The 23596-nt window shown below is 39.6% G+C and overlaps 1 protein-coding gene and 1 long non-coding RNA gene across 3 annotated transcripts in view; both read right to left on the bottom strand.

The window, feature by feature from the left end:
- The window catches only part of INPP4B (inositol polyphosphate-4-phosphatase type II B), a 202570-nt gene extending 181499 nt beyond the window's left edge, over positions 1–21071 (bottom strand). Inside the window, exons 1-2 of one of the 2 annotated variants that reach the window (XM_053460982.1) lie at positions 20892–21071; positions 14890–14934 (exon numbers count right to left, since the gene is read on the bottom strand). In XM_053460982.1, coding sequence (XP_053316957.1) covers positions 14890–14934; positions 20892–20982 — 136 coding nt within the window. In that variant the 5' untranslated portion in view covers positions 20983–21071. The remainder of the gene's footprint in view (positions 1–14889; positions 14935–20891) is intronic. The other variant, XM_053460972.1, reaches the window with a different exon arrangement.
- Positions 7464–7964, bottom strand: LOC128484608 (uncharacterized). Its single transcript, XR_008351177.1, has 2 exons — positions 7744–7964; positions 7464–7591 (listed from the first exon to the last, which is right to left on the bottom strand). It is a non-coding gene; the product is annotated as an uncharacterized LOC128484608 (long non-coding RNA).
- Positions 21072–23596: the final 2525 nt, after the last annotated feature.

Raw genomic sequence — 23596 nt, 5'->3', positions numbered from 1 at the left:
TTGTTCATTAGGTATGTATATACATGTTCTGTGTCAAATATAGAAAAGTAAGCATTATGAGATTTTGTTTTCAGTAAATAATTTTTTATTTTTGTACTCAAGATACATTTCTTATAGAGCCATATTCTGACATGTGATCAGCCAATGCACTATAAGCGTACACACACGTTGTACCCCAGACTCATTTTAACGAAGGACACATCAACGAGTATGCATATAGGACAAAGCTGACATTTTCTAATATAAATATTACTGCTAGTACCAGTTAAGCATGCACAGACACGACTGCCTGATAACAGGGGCTACCAAGTGCTGTGGCTTTCAATGAGACGAGGAAAGTTAAGCAAACACTTTACCGCTCCTTAAACAAACTATTGTTGCATGGTCACCTTCAGAAATGTTCAGGCCCAGTATCAACTTGGAGCCCAGTCCAACATGCCAATCCCTCAAATAAAGCAACCCCCTCTTCCCCCAGGAACCTCTATGTTAAAGAAGTACAGCAGTACAGGTCTGTGGGGACAACAGGGCTTCTCATATACGGAGGAGCATCTAAAGGCAGCTCTGTTTGTTGTATTCAGTATTTTTTGTTCTATATATTCTCCACAGAAATTAATATGGTGAAACATTTAGGAAAAAAATAACAAATGACTGAACACATTTTAACCAGTTTGCAACCAACCAGGTACGTCATTAAAAGACATCCCTAAAGGACCAATGACTTACCTGGTACATCAGCAGTAGAAAATGGTCCCACTGTGCCGCGAGCGCCGTGATCGAGCTCAAGGCCAGATTTAAAACCTTTTGGCCCTGCAACAACTTAAGTTTACTGAAATAAAAAAATACCATACCTGTTGTGCTGGAGTACTACTTAAATTAAGTTCCAGACACCAGGAAAAGGGGTTAAATTGGGTACGGTGCAGCCTGGGTCTCATCAGAGTGCTATACGTTTAAACTTTTGCTATGCTACTGTAAGAAATGTATAACAGATGTCATCTTTATGTGCGTTAAATGGGGAATTTCATCAAAAAATGTCTTAGAATACTTTAATATATACAGACTATGTAATACTGGTAAATAAAAGCATAGCAAACATTTGAATTTGAATAGGTGTCTGCATTTGCTTCTCAAAAGAGTAATGGAGGCAAAGTTCAGGTTTACAGCTGTAAAGAGAAAAGGCTCGATATTCAGTAAACAAATAATAAAGCCTTATTTTAAAGATCACCCCAAAATGCTTCTGCAATCTACTATATCTACAGCATAGCCTTGATTTAAGTTCCTAATCACATTTTCACAGAGGCCCAGGAGGCATGTTGAGCAAAAATCTGTTCTTCTTACAAACAATGTTTATCGATACTGATATTTTATAAAGCATTCAATCTCACATCACCTTTTCAAATGTTGTTGCTTGCGATTCATGTTGGTTCCATTTACTGATCATTTCTAAAATTGTTATTGTATATATTTGCGAGGGCATGAATCCCTAAAAGTAGAGAACAGAGGTCTAGAGATCATTTATTAAGTTCGTGAACATCCTCCATGGGAATATCGTTAAATACACATTTGCCCCTTTTCTCTCCTCCCAGCTACATACCATGCAGGAGATGTGTTCGGCCAAACATATCTCCTGACAGGTGATGTACCGTCATCAACACGCACCAGTGCTAGCTCAGCAAGCGCTCCAAGGGAAAATCCAACAAGATCCCCATACGCATTCATTGATTGGTGGCGTGAAATGTCCGACCACAGAGGGGGACAGGGAGTTGCAGCTTCTCCTTAGGTAAGTACTCCGGTTTGAATGAAGCATATGACAGTACTTTTCTGAGCTTTGTTTTCGTTTGTTTCATTGAGGGTCCCTGGTTTTCGGAGATTCGTACACATCAACAATATCGGCAGATCTGAATTGCCATGCCTTATGTACATGTGTGGTATAGAGTAAGAACAAATTATACTAGCCACTTTTCAGCTATTAATTAGCTAAATTGTTCACGACCCTCAGGAGAGCTGTAGCTCTTCAAAAGCTGGAGATATGCAGGTTCCACAGTAGTAACTTTGAGAAGTTCTTATAGCTATTCATAAAGCAGAGGAACGTTGCAAAAGGTACCCAAGGGCTGGTTTGTTTTGAATTTTGGACCACCACCAGCAGTTTTTATTGCAATTCAACATACAGCCACAGAGGTACACATTTGAAATAAAATGTGCAGCATTTTAAATCTGAATCATTTCTGATTATCTGGTTTTATTTTCTGAAATGTTCGCAAGGTGGTTGTTCAACTATAATTTTCTAACTGAGAGCACCCACACAAATTTATATACATTTTTAAAACTTAGAAATGTGTTTGAATGAAAATATAAATAAAAGTATTTAAAAACCACTTTTTTTTTCATAGTTTCACTATATATAATTGTAATAGATCAGGGGTGTCCAACCTGCGGCCCTCCAGCTGCTGCAGGACTACATCTCCGATACTCCTCAGTCAGCCCCTTAGCTTTATGGGAAATGTAGTCCTGCAGCAGCTGAAGGGCCGCAAGTTGGACACTCCTGTAATAGATGCTGGACCTCCATTTTAGGAAGATTATTGAGACTGTAATTTTAGATTAACTTGCAGGGGTTAAATTGTAACATTTTGTGTTTCTGCTCTTGTTTCCATTTCTATGTATATTGAGGATGACTCTCTGTCTAGCCTACATTTAAGCGCGACTTCCAAAATCCCTTTACCTCTAGTGCCAATATTGTCTATGTAACCCCTTGCTATTATGTGTTAGTTATATTAATTATGGAAATTTTCCATCATTTGGTAAGGTGGCCATATAAACTATACCCAGTCCCAATAACATGTGTTCTTTTGGATCCTGACCGGTATGTCATGATGTGACTGAGAACCTAGGGCTGCCTGTCTTGTAGCTGGCTTTCACTACCAGGAAGGCAGCAACAGTGGCGTAACCAGAGTTGCAGTCGCCGGGGCAGAATATTTTTTGCAAACCCCCCATTCACCCTGTCCATCTGGCTGTAAAACCTCAGTCTCACGCTCATATTCACACACACTGTCCTTACACATGCCTGCTCACACACACACACACTGCCCTTACACACACATATACACTTACATTGCCCTTACTCACACCTGCCCATACACATTGATATACACTGCTCTTATACACACACACACACACTAATTATATATATATATATATATATGCTGTTATATGCTATTATATACTATATTATACCCTGCTGATCTTTCAGTCCTATTGAACTTCTCAGAATTACTAACAACTTCCCCTCCAAAACAAAAGGTTGCTACTTATCCTCTTGGACTTCTTTGCAGTCCACCCCGTCCTGCTGCAACCCTTCATTGACATACGTCTCTTCTGGCTCTTTCACCATACATTTAGCATCTCCTTCTCTGGCAGTCCCCCCCCCCATTCTTTGTTAGTGTGCCTTGTTGCTCAGTTCTGGGGCCACTACTCTTCTGTAGTCTCTTTCTTGGATTCCAGTTCCACATGTATGTTGATTGTGCACCTTTATGTACCATACTTCTCCTTACCTCATTAAATCTCTAAAACTGCAGCTTGGATGGCATCCCACAACAAGAAGCTCAACATCTCCAATACTGGGCTTTTGATTATTCCCCCTTCTTCTCTATCCCCAATTCTTGATATCCCAATCACTGTTGAAGATTTAGCTAACAACCCAACTTTGCTACCTTCATGTTACACTTGGCTCCTCTCTATCCTTCAACCCGCACATTCAATCACACACTAAATTCTGCTACTTCTACCATATCTCTTTCCTTGTGAAAGATATTATATATTCCCATATTATATCCAGTGTTGATTATCTGATTATCGCAATTTCCTAGTAACTGCCCCCCCCCCTCATTCCACCACTTTAATCCATTCTGGACACCTCTGCCAGACTAATTTTCTTATCTTATCATTATTCCCCATATCATCCAGAATTAAATTCTTACATTCAGAGCCCTTTACAGTACTTTATCCTTGACCCTATTCTCCCAATCATCCTCGGCCCATGACTTTCATCTCTTTTCAACTTTATCACTTCTTCCTTTTTGCGTATCCAGGATACTATATCTGTTTTCCAGAATTCCTTCCCTCCTTCTCTCAGATCCTCTATTATATATCCTAACTTCAAATACTCATTTAAAACCCAATTATTCAAAGAAGCATACAAACCCACAACCCTAATTTTTAGGAAAGTACCTTATTACTCCTCATGACACTCCCTACAGCCATATAACCCTTGTCTCACTCATTTCTGTCTCATTCTTCCTTAAGTTCCTAAAAGACCATAAGATTGCAAGTAAATGTCCATCTTCTCCTTCTATTACAGTATTTCTTAATGCGTTTTGATATTACTGTCAATTTACATAGTGTCAATTTGAATGTTATTATTAATCTTTACTTTCCTCTGTAATAGCGCTACAGACTCTGCTGGTACTTTATAAACGTTGGGTGATCAGTCCACCCTCCAAGCACACACACACACTTAAGTGCAAATGCTGAGAAAATATAAAACTGGTTATTTATCACATTTGATGTCCCTGCTATACGAATATATATTCATGAGTTTTCCAGTTGTCAGACCTCTATTCTCAAATACCATCTGGATTACGATCTATGACATTGAAGCTTAGAGCAATTCTCCCTTTTAGTTCACAAGCTGTCAAACATCAGCAGAAGCCCAGAGAAAAATATAAACTGTTGCAAAAAAAAAAGAAAAAAAAGAAATAAAACTCGTGAGTTGAGTTGTATGTGGTATTTCACATAAAAAATGTGGTTCCAAACTTTTCTACATTTTATTGCGTTATTTTTTATTATTGTTATTTATAGAGTGTTTTAATTTCTGCAATGCAGTTTTTCATGGCCTGAACAGTATATTGATCAACTAAATTAAAGTTTAATTAGGATCTTAAAATTACAAAGATACAACGCTATGCAACTTCTGCCAGCAATTATTACGTTATGTATTTTAGTTGCTACATACCTTGCTACAGGGTACTCTGTAATTTAAGGTGAGCAAGTATTATCTTATGCAATACTTGCAATCAACAGCAAGAAGACTCCGCTTATGCTTAAAATATCAAAATCTCAGTGTCACAAAAAGCCTATAATTTACACTATAGATACAAAATACATTAGGAGACTCTAATGTGAGCCATTGTTATGACTTTTCATTTTCTCTTGAGAATGACTGCCTGTTAACATCTGAAATATGAAAAGTATAACCTAGAAATATTGTTGGAAAACAAAGCGCTAATCTGAGAACATTTACGCCCCAACTAGGGCAGTTTAGTTCACAATGGTGTCCAGAAAAAACCATAATTGACCAAGATACATTTTGTTTCTTATTTCAGTCACAACACTATGGACATGGGTAATAAATCCAATCCGGACAATTATTCTTGTGCATGTCTTATTCCTTGACATGTCCATATTTACATAAGTGTATTTTTTTCCCCTTTCTCTGCAGTGTGCGGCGGCAAACGTTTGTCCCTTGTGGCCTACCAAAAGTATAAGAATTGTCTTCTTCCACAACATCCCAAGTATTCTTCACATCCGCGTCACAGATTAGTTCATTGAGACCAAGACAAATAACCATACCAGGGACTTCCCAGGTTAGGCTACCAACAGCTTTCCCTTTTTTCTGAATGGGTGGTTTTGCAAGGGTTGGTTGGGAATGGTAGAGAAATTGGGCAAGGAGTAGATGTGGCTAAAATACCACATTTCTACCCTGGAGAAAGAAGAAAACGACCTTGAGAAGCAGTGCTTCACCCAGAGAATTCTCAGCTACGAAAATAATCCATACATAGAGCCAATTACCTTCAGATTCAATAAAAGAACATTTTATACACAACTTTACAGATTGCCAAAATAACCAAAAAAAATGAAATATATGTTCCAAATGCTAAAATATTTACTCATAAAAGGCGGTTTGCACCGTGAACGTTCAGAGTAAGAAGCAATCAGTCACCTGTAGTCAGAAGCAGCCCTGAATGGGCTTTCATTCCCTTCACAGCAGAGTCAGGCATCAGAGCCACTATCTGCTGCACACTCCAGAACAGCGGTCATAAAATCATTATCCCTTAAAATAGTCCAGTCCCAGCGGTACCCTTTTAGCTGTTAAATAGCTTTTCAGACTCAGAGATCCCCCTTTTTTTAGCTATTAGTCCATTTTTTGGCAGAAATGAACTGTGCCAGAAAAAACATTTCAAAATGCAAAAAAAAGATAATCTCATCTCTACCTATTTTATAATGTAAGTGACGTATGAGTCTCGGCTGATGGCCACGGACACGATATCAATCTCTCCTCCTTTGGGGCATTTCAACAAACTGTGCCTGAGGTTTATTTTACAAATCAGGAGCTAACTGGCAGAATCCAACAGAATTTGGGGTTCAGTTTACGCAATATCTGCTCTTTTTTGGATATTAACTGCAATTAATCTCTTAAATGCCTCATGAGCCATTTTTACAATTGGATTCTTTTTGTCCTACTAATTAAAGTTGCTGGCCTAAATTACAGAATACCGTTCTTTTTATTAAGCTCATAGCAGACGGAGTCCAGCACTACTGCTTATTCAGATGTTTTTGAGACCAGTTGGATGGTCAATTGGTATTCTGCTTTTGGAGGTTTAGAGAAGGCAGAGGGTATATTTTGTTTGTTTCACATGAAACCTGGCAACCTCATTGCCATGCTTGCAGATAGTCTCAAAGTTCTTTCTAAATACCTTTTTTTATACGGAAAAAAAATACTTTACCAAAATGTGTAAGTTTGCTGTATTTGTCTCATCTGTGGTCTATTTTAAATAGAAGGTGATATCTCTTAAGATTTCAAACGACAAATGAGGGTCACATTGTCCAACATAGCTGCCCCACTGTCCTAATTTTGTAGGCACTGGGATCTTTGGGGAGTCCAGAGAACTGTTAAACCAATGGAGGTCTGTGCTGTTGTAGCATAGAGGTCTACAGCTCCCAGATGGCCACCTTGTGCCATGAGCAGGCTCTTTGGATAAGCCACTGACTGTGCCCACTGCTGGCACTCCCACTCCCAAACTCCAGCCACACCACCAGCACCTTTTTAATGTGTTTTGTATATTGTAGTTGTATACTGAGCTGTTACATTTTAAACAGATTCCTCTTATAATCTCGCTACAAATGTTTGCAATAAATTGTGATGTTAGACATAAGAAAAACTTTAATTCAGTCTAATGTGGTCCTTTTCATGCTTTCAGTTCTCCAATATTTTATTGGAGATTTTCTTTAATGTTTTTTTTTTTCTATCGAGCTATTTTATTTCCAAAAACACACTTAATGCTTAAAAGAGTGAGCACTATCAAATTTAAAATTATTCCAATAGAAAAAAATAAGTATGCACGCTGGTAGAAGAAATCTGGCATGGTTCACAGCTTCAAGTTGCACTGTTGTCACCGCAAATTAAGGAACTGTTTTTTTTGGAGGAATTTGTTTTTAATGTTTATATCAGGTAAGCTGAGTTTTATGTCTGAATGTGGCCAAACTAGCACTATGAAATCAGTCCCTGTCGGGAATCTCCCTTCTCCATCACAATGGCTGCCTGAACAAATCAACAAAAATAGGCAGTTTAACAAGAAGGGGGTAAAAATGAGAACCAATTAAGGTGACGGATCCAGTGGTATATACTGTGGAAGGGGGGGTTTAAGGCATACAATTGCAACATGTAGGATTTAGGACAGATGGCATATCTACTTTAAGTGGTTGAACAAAAGACAATTATTGTAAAGGAGTACATATTTATGATATTACCAGAAATGTATTTAACTTAGTTGCTGCCCTAGTCACGACCCATGGCAGGGCTCTCTTCACGGCTGCAGATCTTGCTGGTCAGCACTAGTATATGATAGGTACTGCTATGGATGCCCACCTGGAGACCCCCCCTACGACCCTACGACCCAACTCGTCGACACTGAAGGGGTTAATGTCCTTCCTACTGTCTCAGTTATTCTGCTTCTCAAAGCACTGAGTGGCAGAAAGGGGGTGGGGGATACCCCACTGTCAGCCTCATCACTGCTCTCCTTAGCGGAAGCAGGTCAGACAGATCACCTCCAATCTGATCTTGGAGGCACATGGCAGACACTTTGGGCATATGCTAACCCCTTCAGTACTGAACTGGCACTGAAGGGGTTAACTTGTGCCAACACACTGCCTTCATGCTGCAACCTCTGTCAATCTGTGAATGACAGAGGTTGCAGACACACATTAACCTCTTCAGTGCTAGCCCAGCACTGGAGGGGTTAATGTGTGCCTGCAGTTCATAAAATATGTATGTGTCTATTTATTATTGTGTGCTGCTATTCTTGTATTCTGATGTACTGCTGTGTTGAGGTGTGCACAAAACCTTGTATGTAATGTGCTTGTGATGAGGTGTGCTTGTGTTCCAGTCTGGGTGCTGTGCCTGTGTTCAGGTGTGGTGCTGTGCTTGTGATCAGGTGCAAGTATATTTTTATTACTTACATAAAATGTGTATGTAACGTGCTTGTGATAGGGTGTGCTGCGGTGTGTGCAGTGGTGTGTTCCTAGGCATGTTGTAATGTATCAGAAGTGAAGCTGTTTTCTTCATTTCAAGCAGGCTCTATAGCTGTTTCAAGTGCGTGTGGGCGTGGCTGTAGGCGGTCAGCCTGCTGTGATGTAATACATCGGGGAGGACTTTGGAGGATTGACAGGACTGTTACCAGGCAACGGTTGTATTTCAATAAACTTTTTAAATGCAGTTTTCAAGTGTCAGGGAGCATTGAAGAGAAAAACAAAATGACAGATGGGTTTCTTTTACTGCTCGTTACATGATGCAGAACATGTCTCGGAGAATTTTAAGAGGCCCCCTAAGTAGAGCTGCTCCTTTAAGCAAATTGACAAAGTGTACAGACATGTTTATTTCTCTTTCCTTGTTTTTTAGCTAGGAGTTATTATCTAGAAATCTGTCATACGAGAATTAATTTAACCAAAAAAAAGGCATAAATGGTGTTTATCTCAATTATATTACAATAGCAAAACACAGAATCCAATTCCTGGGGCTACCAGCAAGTTACTTTAATTGAGGTTCGCAGACAAAGCTGACGGACATTATCACAGCGTGCCGCTAACAAAGATAGAACACTAAGCCACAGGGAAATGCGATATGGAATAAGGAACAGCAATGCAGAAATATTTAAAGTGACTACAGTATCCGTATAAAGAAACATAATAAGATGAGGATTCCCCTTAAAAAAAAAAAAAAAAACATAAACTCAAAACATCTTAATGCTTAGTACAGAACCCATATATCGTAATGCTTTCTGGGCATCTGTCTATCCAGCCCATGTCCATTGCAATAAAAACAAGCTTTTCCTTCTAGTATATACTTCTCAATATATGATAACAAGGCTTAACAGTAACTCATAATATTTTACTGTGAGCATGTGGCATCAATTACACTGAGTTTTTATTGCTTACTCGAGCATGATTTATTTAATGGATTTGCTGGTATAAGAATTGGCAACGCCACTGAGATATCATCTCGTTTAACTCTTTCTGTTGCAGATCGGCCAACGAAACCTGTTTCAGTAATCCAGCGACTAAACTTCTAGGTCTAAAACTTCTAAACTTCAATCAAATCTAATACGTTCCATGACAGACACTATGAGACGCAGAGTAGATATATTTAAACATTTGATGGGAAGTGCTGACACTTCTATTTTTAATAAATTAAGCACTGGCAGCTTTACACTGAATTAAAATACCAAAGTGACCCATTTCGCTGGCCTTAATGTCACTGGAAGTTGGCATTGATTAACTAAGCCGGCAATAAAGCTGTGAAAATGACATAGCAGTCTTATTGTGGTTTTTTCCATTCCGCAGGTCAGGAGCAGAAGGTACAACATTATTAGTAATCAAATTAAAAGACACATCTTAAAGGGACAGCCCAGCCATCATATGGACTTTTATACACATTATAGCTGCACAGTCCCTTTAAATCATCGTGTTTTCTCTTTTGCAAATGCATTGAAGCGTTTAGCAGAATCCCCCCAAACGCATTTTCCTCTTTTCTGCCCCCCCCCGGCTATTTTCCGTGCAAGAAATGCACTCGGCCACACAAATCTCTTTCGGACACTAGACTGCCCATTAAAAAACAAGGAGATGCAGATCTTAATGTAACTTGATATCAGTTTAACCTTGTTGAGACAAGGCAGATACATAACTGCAACATTAGTAATAGAATTAATAGGTTTTATTATACATATGCCACCTGGAGCTCCCCCACTTCTAGGAGTGCGGCGTTCTTCAGGGGCAATGCTAGCCGCATCTGGGTTCACCTGGTCGCACATTGGTGGAAAATTAGTGTGTGGATGCTAATATCCAGCAGACGACCGCAGACAAGTTCATTTAGTATTTATACAACCGCTTTTTCCATCTTGAAACCACTTACCCCCTAATTACTGCTACAAGAGAGCCACTACTCCCTCTTTCCTTTGTTTTAATTACCTGTACTATTCCTTTAGCTTGTAAGCCTCACAAACACCCACCATTCCTGCCAGGAACCAGGTAAAAGTAAAAAGCTAGATGACAAGCTCACGGGCAGGGTCCTTCACCCATGTTTTGTATGTATGTGTGTTTATTTATGTTTTTAACCACCCCAATTAAATTGTATAGTGCTGCATAATTTGTTGGTGCGTAATAGTGGATAAGAATAATAATAAGAATAATAAAAAGAATTAGTTTTGTCAGTTTAAAAGCACCAAACCCGGTATAAATCCCCAGTCTTGATCTCAAAAAGCCAACACTGTAAGGTTTCTGAAAAATACTAAACTACTTTTAAGAAAGTAACGCATGCCTTTCTTTGAAAAGAATTCTCTATCTGAACTGTATCTTTTTTCACACCTGTATGAAAAGTTTTGCTGGTGTTTTTTTTCACTAGCAACATTATCATTCAGTTGCCAGCAATTCCAATTTCACTTATTGATGCCATTTTTTATTATATCTTTTCAAGACATTTTTATGTCTGAGGAAAATATCTGGTCTTCCCAGCAGTGAGTTTTGTGAATGGAATCAATCAGAATATATAATCCAGTTTTACTGGGAACCAGCCACATCAAGCGTTTTAGATTGGAATAAATTAGTTAGATTGTGGATATCTGGTATAAATCCCATCCTGCAGTCAACGCTATGTCCGCCAGCTTATCTGCATGTAGGCTAAAAAGAAGACAATTGTCAAATACATCTGTACCAACTTGAATAAACTGATGTATTTTAAAATTCAATTCATAGCAGAATGCTTTATATTAAAAGGAACTGCTGCCTTAATAGTTTTAGGATACTAATTTATTAAATCTACCAAAATATTCAGCTTTTTGTCAGTCAGTGTCGTTGTGTTGTAGATATTTATTTTCAAAGCTTTCTTCAGACAAGCTGAGATCTTTGGCAAAAGGTGACAGAACTAGCATTATCTAATCAATTCTTTTGGTTATCTCCCTTGTGTTCACTTCAAATGTATAAATAGAAATCAGAAACATAACTGGGAAGAGATAATCACGAGAAGGAATAATCAGATCCTGAACAGGTATTTAAACGTGTATCTCCCATGGTATATTTAATACATATAATCTGTAAACATGGGTTTATCAAATGTATAGAAAAGTAAAAATCTAGGATTTAGGTAGAATAATAGGTCTGACTTTTTTAATTCTTGTATTGAACCCCACGGGGGCCAGAATGGACTAGAGTGGACCCTGACGGAGTGGTTTTGGTGAAGTTGTCTCTGTTAACGCATTTATGTTTTGTTATTTCAGGTTTTACAGGAGAATGACTGTTTAATAAAATGGCTGTGGCCTTTTTAAACCCATATTGTGTGTTTTTTTTAATTGGGTAACTGAGCTGAGCCTGGCCCTTTTTAAGGGTGTTGTAGACATTTTCACACTAAACTCTCGACAAAACCATCAATTTCAAATTCAGAATCATATAGAGTTGACAGGACAAATTTATGATGATTTAGTAATATAAATAGTTAAAGAGTTCAGAAAGCACTTTAGAGTACATAGCTCCCAACAATCCTGGTTTTCATGGGGCACTGTCCTCCTGTTCTAAGTGGCTGTCCCAATGTCCTACACAATGGACCCACCATAAGCATACAGAATTGTTGGCTGGCCATCGTTCAAGATTCATTTGCATAAGCCAAAGTAATTCCTATCCTTAACTGGTGAGATCTAAAAAGATTGAAACCACTGAATGTAGGTGGAACACTCAGACTCATGTATTCCAATCGCTGTGTCTAAAATTTGCAGGTGTGTGCAAACAAGAATGCCCATAAAACCATGCGTAAGCAATCAAAAAGTGACATAGCTTGTGTTTTTTTGTCTAGGTCTTAGACGTAGATTTTATTTTCGTTCCATTGAGTTTTGGGGAATGGTTTGGTTTAAAAATATTTTTTTTGTGATAAACACCCACTTCCCTTGTGTAAACAACTTCCTTTAACAGGAGATCTGAAAATCTGCTCCAGTCCTGTCACACTGCATATTATTAAATTGATTATTTGCTATAATGGTTAAATGTGTATTCTACACTGTTGTGGATTGTTTTACCTACAGTATCTCTATGCTTTATGCAAGAGAAGGTTCAGCTTATGTTCAACATCCTCGATGACCAGATTTATTCAATTAACCGGTGACGTCAAGGGGTAGGAGGTAATTACTTTAATAGCCTCTGAACATTTCACAGAGCTTAGGCATAAAGTGAAACAAAGCAAATGGTGATTACATTCACTCCCTCACAAGAATGCTGTTCAATTACATAAGTGATTCAAAATAAAGTAAAGCATTTTATCTATGCAAAACCTAACACAATATACTCTTCTAAAGATAGTATTCCACATACTTTAAGCATGCTATGGAAAGGAACCCAAACGCCCATTCTGAGCATTCAGAAAGATTTACAATATAAAAGACACAATAACAACACTGAGGGCTGGCCTTAGGGGTGTGCGACCTGTGCGGCCGCACAGGGTGCCATGGCAACAGGGGCGCCTGCCCGGGGCTGAAATTAAAACATTGTTTGTTTGTTTTTTTTACTTTATTTAACATCCTCCATGTTAAAATGTTTTAATTTGAGTCCCGGGCAGGGGCGGCGAGCGGTCGCTCGTGAAGTTTTCAGCAACCACTTGGCGCCCCTCACTCTCCGTGAAGTGCGCACCGCGGCAGAGGGCTCAACAAGGTAAGTAAGGATAATGAGAAGTAGGGAGAGGGGGTAGATGGTGAGAAGGGGCAGAGGGGGGAGGGGAAGGCAGTGAGAAGGGGCAGAGGGGGGAGGGAAAGGCAGTGAGAAGGGGCAGAGGGGGGAGGGAAAGGCAGTGAGAAGGGGCAGAGGGGGGGAGGGAAAGGCAGTGGGAAGGGGCAAAGGGGGGAGGGAAAGGGAGTGAGAAGGGGCAGAGGTGGTAGACAGTGAGAAGGGGGAGAGGGTGGAAGGTCGTGAGAAGGGGCAGAGGGGAGAAGGCAGTGAGAAGGGGCAGAGGGGGGAAGGCAGTGAGAAGGGGCAGAGGTGGTAGATAGTGAGAAGGGGGAGAGGGGGAAGGCAGTGAGAAGGGGCAGAGGTGGTAGATAGTGATAAAGGGGGAGAGGGATAGATAGTGAGAAAGGGGAGTTTTGTTACAATATTTTTTTTTTCTTTCTTTCTTTTTTTGGGATGGGGGGGCGCGTGCCAGAAGAGTAGTCCGCACAGGGCGCCAGAACACCTAAGGCCGGCTCTGACAACACTCTTCAGTTCCTGCATTGAAAAAGTGGACTCCAATACAAAAAGGACAGTAGATCGTCCCTTTTAAGTTGTATTGAAACTTTGCTCCAAATTAAAAGGTGGACCCACCCATTGTATGCACACGTCATTTCTTGTATGGATGGAAAAGGGTGGTTAATCACGGCAGTGGTGGGGAATGGCATCTCAAATAAATAAATGTATAAATAGATGTTTTATGTCTGTGACACAGGTGGGTCAAGGGTAGTATTATTAAGCCACACCCACTTTTTCCCAAGCTGCACCAATAAGAAAAGGGCTACTTGTGGCCTTGTCTTATTTGAATAACGCGAGAAGGTTGTGTGGCACAGCCAATGTATACTAACATGTAATGGCGAATATCACGTACCTTCTGTACTTCTTTTAGGAACTATAGAATACACGTTGTTAAATTTAACATGCTACAAATAAAGCAAGTGCTTGTTTCATATATAACTTTGAAGTCTTATTATAGAACCTAATCCACACAGCCTATACTATAAAGGAAGTTGCCGAAAAGTAATTACAGATTTATCCTTTAACTGGAAAATTCCTCTTATACTGCCGTATTATGCACATTTTCATATTTTGTTTTGCAAGAAATATTCATGTTCTGAAAGTAACAATTTACTTAAATCTTAAAATATAATCCATAACGGGGAAAAAAATGACTGTCTTCTTCATAGAATCCAGAAAATGAGTCCTCCTTATAAGACAATTACTTTGTACTGAAAAAACAAATGGAAATTTCACACTTCAGAGCTGTCTTTGTATTGTGACAATAGGAAGCCGAACCAGGGGAATGCTGATAATTATGGATTATGAACAGGAACACATCTACAGAATCCAAAAAGTGAGCATAGATCTCTAACCCCCCTGACCCTAATCAGAAATATCCGCTAGACAGTACTAACATCAAAACAAGATGCCTGTTTTCTGTTCTTACCAACGCAGCAGTTGCATTCAACCTTAACACACAATAACTTCCAAATTAAGAAAATTTATATAAATAAAAATAATAAAATAATAAAAAAAAACTGTAACACATACAGTAATACCAAACAACCATATTATGATTTAAAAATGTGGGATTTTTTTTCTTACCGAGAGCAAACTCGAGCTTCGGTTCAGCTAAAATTCTCTGCATCCCTGTGGATAGTGAAGCAAGATAAATTGCAATTAAAAATAAAGACTTCACTAAACAGCATTTCATTAGCAGCTCAGCATAAATTCATGTAAGACATACACATTAATATTTTATTTCCTGACCAGGCAGGTTGGAGAAGAGAAATTCTTGTTTTTTTTAAAAAACCTCATTCTGGCAGTGAAAGAGTAAATACAGCCTTGCGGTATCAAATGAAGCATAAAGCTAACCTCAGTTCTAGTGAACAAAGTAAAGAAAATGATGTGGTCATAGAACAGTAGCTGCTGATCATAATCTGACAGCGGAGATCCATTTTATTATCGGGCCATGTTGGCCGACATTATTACACTTTCAAAAAGAACGTATATTAATGCAAATTCACTTTGCCCAGTTTTGCCCATAAAAGGCATTTGTGATATATATATTAAAGAACTATTTAACATTACTACATTTTCCAAAAAAGTTTTATTTTTTAAAACAACTCTATATTAGTCTTTTGTCTGTGTTATTTTAGCCCAATCTACAACACAAATTCAATGACTTATTAACATATTTAGTAGTAAAAAATAGAAAGGCTTAGTCTTAACCACACACACTGACTAATGAAATGATTTAATTGGATAAACAGGACTTCATTAGCATTGCCATAAAAGGTCAGCTCAGTATGGTGTTTGAGCATAATGAAATATCACAATTTTGCAGGTATATAAAATATATTTAATAACCATATAGTACTGTTTTTATGGCTCAAATGAAAGTAGTTATTTTTACATTAAAGTAGTTTAGTGAGCCTGGTTATATCTTGTGCATTTTTGTTTTGTTAATAATTGATTTGCAACTAAGGCACTAGCTTACCCCAGGGAAGCAGAGAGCAAATACAGTTGTTGGAATAACCTACACAACTAATTCTTTCATTGAACAGGCCGCAACACACTTTTCCTCACTCCACACATCTTAAATTAAAGTAGAACAGTCATTAGCAAAAAGGGACATGGCAGTGCCGACTGTAGATAAGTATGTTACTATATAGGAGGCATTGCCCTGCAGCGCTGCAGCTGCAGTTTCTTCTTCACAAACATATATGCTGGATGAGCTGTGTAAATATGCACTCCCTAATCATTACAGCATTACAAGCTGTGCAGGAGATTGTGGACTCACAGTTCAGCAAAGTCCATATTTGTGAAACTTTAAAGTAAGTTTGTATTTCACCTAAACTAAATTGTATGTATGCCTATCCTGGATGATATTGTGTGCTTTCACCAAACGCTGCCTGTGCAATCTACATGCATGTAATAACACATCTAATGGATACATTTTCTAATGTGGGAGGAATATATGCAGGAATAATGGGAAAACGATGCAGGCGTTTTTCATTTCTACCATGCTTCATGTAACTGAATGCACAATTTACCTTAAACTAGGTGTCCAAGAAAAGCTTAACATGTCCTGAAAAACTATAGCGTTCCATGGTAAAGTGTAGCCTATTTGTAAGGTTTTCACCTAAATTTAATATAGGAAAACTATAAAAAATTAGCCCACCAAAAATTGCGGTAAAATGCTTCAAAACACCATTAATTCTTCGAGGTAAACTCGCTCAGTTTTTTTTTAAGGGAATCAGCAGATGGGTTGTTAACCACAGTTCTTCTGTGGATTTAGGCAGCCTTATTGCTTTTCTCTCTTAGTGTAATCCCAGACAGACTTGATGATGTTGAGATCAGATGCCTCCCTGATGGTATTGCATGACAGATTGATCTGCATTGAGGACACCATTAACTCTGACCAAATCCCTAACTCAATTTGCAGAAATGCAGCCCCAAACATGCAAGGAACCTTCACCATGCTTCACTGTTGTCTGCAGGACCGGCCCTACAATGGAGCCAAGTGGGGCAATTGCCCCAGGCGCTTTTTTTGTTGTTGTTTGAAGGGGAGGAGAGAGAGGGGCGTCGAGTGGTTTTTGCTTACCCGCTCGGCGCCTCTCTCTCTCCTCGGCGAGCCCTCTAGCTCGGTCTCAGTCCCGGCTTGTAATGCTGAGCGCCAGAAGTGAGGTCAATTTCCGGGGCTCAGCATTACAAGCCGGCACCGTGGCAGAGCAGGGAGACTCGCCACAGGACTGTTTAACGGTAAGTACAAAGGAGGAGGGTAGATAATGGCGTCTGCAAAGTTTAAAATGCCGCCCCAGGCGGCATTAAGTCTTGGGCCAGCCCTGGCTGTCTGCAAACAATCATTCTTGTGCCACATTCCAGCCCTTCGGTGAACAAACTGCCTCCTGCTGCCATATTCTGCACCCCAGTTCCTGTGTTTTCATGAATAGTTAAGGTGATTGGCCTTGATTCCACGTTAGAGTTGTGGCCTTTCGTCCGCAAGTATTCCATTAAGGCCACTTCTGACCATCAGGTGGGTGTGCCAGGGTCCCACTGTTTTCTGCCAGTGTTGTGTTGATGGCACTGGTGGAATGACATCTATCAGAGACCAACGCACGCTGTCTAGAGATCCCCCGTGGGATCTCAGTTGGCACAGGAGAACCCCGGTGATGTCACAGGCTGTAGCACACACATGTTGACGGATGAATGTAACGGCATTCTGAGTGCTGTCGCATTCAATCTGACAGCTTGGGGACATACATTTTGGCACCAGCTGTCAGAGGGGAGACTAGGGTTCTGCTCGACAGCCTGATCTCCTGTGTACTGGCAAGATTTTATACTGGCAAGATACACACTGCTGGTGTAAAAAGGGGTGGGCAAGAGCAGAAGGACAGGAAAGGGGCATATAAGTGCACTTTGACCCTAGTTTAAGCCCCACCCATCCTGACATCCCAACAATTCTCAAGGTGCAAGACATTTTTTCAAGACAAGTTCATTCATAAATACCTAGTTTAAGGCTAAAAGTGCATCTGATGACATTATATAATGATGTAAATAAAAAAAAATATATATTTATATATATATATATATATATATATATATATATATATATATATATATATATAATTCCCCTTCTTTATTTATCCTTATATACCAAACCAATTAGTAAAAATGACAAAATCTAAATAATTTTCTTAAAAGCCCTTATTTGCAAATTCTGCAGAATCCCCCGTACGCATTTACCCCTTCTCCCTAAATTATACCTCCTCTGTTGTTAAGTTGTTAGTTATAGATTGGTTGAAGCAGTCTTTATAAGATTTTTTTTTGTGATGAGAAGGAAAAGGGAGTGAAATGAATTAGATATACCAGCTATGTCACACTAAGGCACAGATCTCAGCTCACACGATGTAAAGTAAAATGATTACCCTGATCGGGAAATAAACAGCTAAAGCAAAAATGTGATGGCAAGAATTCCTCTTTAAGTCATGTGCTATATGATGAGTTCTCAGGGACATGTGAAACCACGAAGAGCTCCATGGTTGCAAAAGCTATGCAGCAGCAATCAGCTGAGCGATACCGAGCATCGCATCACTATAATGATGAAGTTGGCGGAGGGCAGCGACATTTATCTTAGGCTGTAAAGAAAACACTTGAAATACTAATCTTGGTCTAGGATGTCACATTCAATTAGAGGAAATAAACAAGAAAAAATAAGGTGGCCTTTAGCCTTATCCAAGGTGAGATACATAGGTCAAAAAGGGTGGCTAGGGGTTGGAGAAAGGTGCAAATGCATATGTAGGGATTTAGTGACCTCTTAGCTATCATATGCATTAAAGCACATGCGATTGGTGGAGTGTCACTTAAAGTCCCAGTATTTAAACCGGTTACCATGGATAATGGGGACATCTTTTTTTATGATGAACCTATAATAACTAATTTGTAGTTTCAGTATATATATATATATATATATATATATATATATATATATGCTCCATGCAACATGCCATCGTGTTGGCCACGATATATTCAATTTCTGAGTCATGCTGATGTGACTTTAGAAAGAAAACTATGTCAACAGTAAATAAAGATTTTGTTTGTCTCCGCCGTTACATGTGTGCAAAGATGCTTGCGAAGAAAATAGATCTTGTGATTAAAAGACTCGACTTTGTTGTGTAACATAATAACCTATATGCCATGGCCACTTTCTCTACTCCCTACCAAGAGAAATCACAATACTTTTGGCTAACTTCACCATGCTGAAGCAATAATACCTTACTTTTATCCGCGTATAATGAGAATCATGTTTTGATTTCTTGTAGCCTCAAAGTATCGACTTCTTTGGCGTAGAATTAAATGCACATCTCTTTTGTTTGGCCTGCTTGGTTTACTATACAGCTTAGGAATCAGATGCTGGCATGTTTATAAACAGACTGGGTCTCCAGGCTCTGTATCAAATCCTCCTTTATAGATTTAGAGGCAGAAATACCCTGCAGCACTTAAATCCAATACCAGATTGCAATTGCACAAAACCTCCAGATAAACTTGTATACAGCCTACATAGTATAATAGTGTGAGACCCTGTGGCTTGATGCCTGTCTCCTGCTGCCAATGAGGGTTGCTATGGACACTGGATAAGAAGGGACCAATACAGAATTAAAATAAAATGTGCAAAGGAAAGATACAGTAAACACGTTGGATGGGGGAAAAAAGTACCTCTGTTTAGTCGGTTGAGCGCCAGCAATAATAAACCCATAGTAAAATAAACATATGCCAAGACTAGTGCTATAAACCTGCCAAATCAAATCAACAGTAGGTCTCAATTCAGTAGTATCTTGACTTAGGAGCCCTCCCTTTCTGGAAATGTGTCTGTATGAGGGTTACATTACTAATCAGATTAGAAAAGGTCACAGAAATCAACTCTGCTCAGGGCTGTGACAAATGAGGTTTGAGAACACAGCGTAAGCTCGGTAGCACCGAGGCTGCATTAAACTGAGCATCCAGACTGTGCTGAAGTATGGGAAAGGTTTATTGGATTACTATCTGCACTATTCCGCATATTGGGCCACATTCTGTTGTCAGTGAAAAATGATCCCGGGTAATGGAATAGCAATTCTTGCATAGACTACAACAGCAAAACAAAAACTGAGCCAAAAAACATTCATACATTTTAAGTCGGGTTATAACGAGACAGGTTAGAAATATAGAATTTGATGACAGATCCAAAAAAAAAAAAATAGTCCATCTAATCTGTCCATGTTTCCTGATGTAAAACCTTAATCTGTCCTTGGTCTTGTCTGAGGGACAGCCATACCCCTATATCATGCATGTTTAAATGCTCTTAAAGCTTCCTATCAAAATATTAGTCCAAGAGACACCTAGCAGGTTGTAATGGGGGTGGAGGGGGCAAAAAGTGCATGGCCCTTTGATTGCCATAATGGAGTATAATATGCATATTTTCTTGCAATATAATGTGATCCTGGAAATTACTTTTTTTTTCTCATATGCTATCACTACAAACAAGACATCCACCTTCTAAAGATAACTTCAGCAATAACAATAAACTAAGCCAGGGATCTTCTGAAAACAGCATATTGTGCTGCATGTGAGCCCCAGTATAAACTTTGTCGCCATGCATGTGTTGTGCGATTGTACACAACAGTGTCTGTGATCATAATGCTGTTGGAGTACCATATGTTTGCTTTTGCATCGTTGTAAATCTATCGCACACAGCACTATCCAGCAACCCTCGTCTCTGCTCCAACAGGGTTAAGAATGGGTTTGAAAATAGCAGATTTTTCTTTGTTAGGATTGTTTGAATGCCATGGTGTTGCATAACATGTGTATCCTATAGAGCAGTTTACAAGGGGTTAAAATACTCAGTAAGCGATGCGTGACTTTTGGTATCTGATACAGCATAGACTCTGCCGCCTCGTATTAACACTCGGCGAGCAAACAGTATTATCTGTTTAATGAGGAAAAACATCAGGAGCAGCCAGGCAGCCGGCCGGCACACAAGAGGTTAACCGGAGAGTTTGAAACTCGGTGAACACGATCACATAGTACATAGGGATCATGGCGTGATGCTAAAGGCTCGCACTTACTTGCAGACTCCGGGCCATCGCGAATGTCTTCTACAGCCAGGGAGATGAGGTTCTGGGCTAGATCAGAGGCACCTTCTTCGTGCACATCCATGATAAATGGTCGGAGGTCCTCGGGAGTCTGCTCGCGTTTGCCCAATGCTTATATGTTCTGTGCAGCTTTCAAGGTAAAGGCTGCTCTCCCCCACTCTGCGGAATACACCCCCTCCAGCTACCTAAAGAGCGCAGGAGCAGGTAGCAGATAGCAGCAGGACTGATGCTGCAGCCTAATACACACCATTCTACATTTATCTTCCCTGTCAGCGAAACCGACACCTCCGACACCTCTTTACGATCAATCCCCCTGTTGCTTCACGTTCAATGTACTGCAAAAGTCCGAGTTTCCCAGCTCGGCTCCCCGAGCAATTAATGCATTGAAAAACTAGGTGGCAGAATGATCAAACTGAAATGTGAAATCCTGCTCGGCTCGGGGCTTTCTCGCAGCTACCGGAGCTCCAAACTTTAACAAGAATTCGATACATTAGCCGCGACAGCAGTCAGCAATCTGACAAACGGACCACAGGGACTCCGTGCGGGGAATGTGTCCATCATGCAGGCTATTAGTCCTGTCCTTTATGTTAAGTCCCTCATCCATCCATCCAGCTATCCATTCATCTATCCATCCGTGCCACGGTGCAGAGGCAATTTAGGATGACACTGCTTCTCCGACAAAGAGCAACAGGTTGTATGGGGGAGCTGCAGCTGCACACCTCAATGCTACCAGCCAAGTTGTCTGCTGCTGTTATGCCTGATAAAAGTCATCATGACTGACCTTCTGGGAAGCAACGCCTAAGCTTGCCAGGAAGCTCAACCATTTTGTTTAATTGGCAAGAATATTTTACCTGGTTAGACATTCAAGACCTTTCCTACAGTGAGAGGAAACTCTATCTATCTATCTATCTATCTATCTATCTATCTATCTATCTATCTATCTATCTATCTATCTATCTATCTATCTATCTATCATCTATCTATCTATCTATCTATCTATCTATCTATCTATCTCATATTCCTTATATAATATATATTCTCCATGATAGATGTGTACCTATATACATATATACAATTCTAGATGCAATAAAAAACACATGAATATATATATTTTTTTTAATTTCCTACATTTGTATAATAGGGTTAGAATATGTGAATTCATCAATATAGTCATTTTCCTTGGCCCTGGTTTTAATGAATTACTGAGTACTTTCAGGCTTAGGTTTTTTTTTTTTACAATAAAGAAATCTATACTAGATGAATAAATTGCCATGTAAGTACCCCCCATTAGTGAATAGATCATTTGGGAGCTGATAATATTTTCTGTAAAAACCTAATGATGCACACTTACAGAACTTACTCTGCTAGCCGCACTGCAGTCTCATGCAGGTTGACATAATAGTGAAGTGATTTCTTTTTAAGACTATTTCTTGCAAAAGTACATTGTATTTAAATACTCAAGTCAAATTATACTATATTAGTGAGCTTTATGTCGGTCATAATAATCAATGTCTCTTATGCACACTATAGGGAAAAAAAAGAATTAAAGCACGTACATAATTATAGAAATAGGAATCCACAGAATTGTGGAGTATGTGAACTGGATAGGGGCATTCAGACCATCAGTCGTTCTTCTCACATAGGACTGCAGGCTTCATATCATTGAGAGGTGAAGGTTTGTACATTATCACCACATTTTCCCTTTTCCAGTCTCTCCTTCTTCTCCCATTTCTTGTTTTACACTTTATCACCCTTTCACTCCATTCCATCAATCTGTTTTACAATCCTCCAGACTTTCTCAGCTTCACCCTCATCCCACCTTCTCTCTATAGAAACATAGAAGTTGACAAAAGATAAATACCACTCAACCCATCTAGTCTGCCCATTTTTCCTGATGTAAAGTCTCAGACTTGGTCTTGTCTTTGGTTGGTAATAGCTTTATGCCTATCCCATGCATGTCTAAATTCCTTCACTGACTATGCCTCTACCACTTCTGCTAGAAAGTTGTTTAAATGTACCAGGAGATTTAGTAGCGCTATTACAATAGAAAAGAGTGAAAATTAACATTAACTGCAGGGTTAGACTGGTATACCGGTAATTCCCCAGTAGGCTGCCTCTCCTGGGGCCGAGGGGAGTGGTGGTGTGGGTAGCAGGCTTCGAGACAGCGTCCACTGCCCAATGAGCAAGACCGGTTAGATCTCAGAGATCTCCCTCATTAAGGGAGTGCAAGGTCTGTCATTTCAGACCTTGATTTCCGTGCTCTCTAGCACTATGTTGCCGGAGACTGGTGCCGTGTGACGGGATATGTTGTCATATCCCAGAAATCAGTATTGATCACCGTATGCACAACCAGGGAGCGCCAAAGCAGAGGTGTGTACAAGTGTCAATGTGTGCGTATGAATGTACGAGCAGACATGTATATAGGCAGTATATATGTGTGTATATGGGCAGCCGTGTGTAAAAGCAGTGTAAATGTGTGTATGGGCATGCGTGTGTATCTGGGCACTCTATATGTGTGTATATGGGCAGGCATTTGAAAGGGCAGTGTAAATGTATCAAGACCGGCCATCTAAATACACGTGCAGCTGCACCGCAATTGATAAAAAAAGATCTGTGCCTTCCAGTGTCATCAGAGACTCAGAGGCCGGGGCAGGGAGGTAAGAGGATTAACACATACA

This window comes from Spea bombifrons, chromosome 1, assembly GCF_027358695.1.
Source record: "Spea bombifrons isolate aSpeBom1 chromosome 1, aSpeBom1.2.pri, whole genome shotgun sequence".
Lineage (NCBI taxonomy): Eukaryota > Metazoa > Chordata > Amphibia > Anura > Pelobatidae > Spea > Spea bombifrons.
Note: the sequence above shows the minus strand (reverse complement) of the source record. Positions and strands in the feature narration are given on the sequence as shown.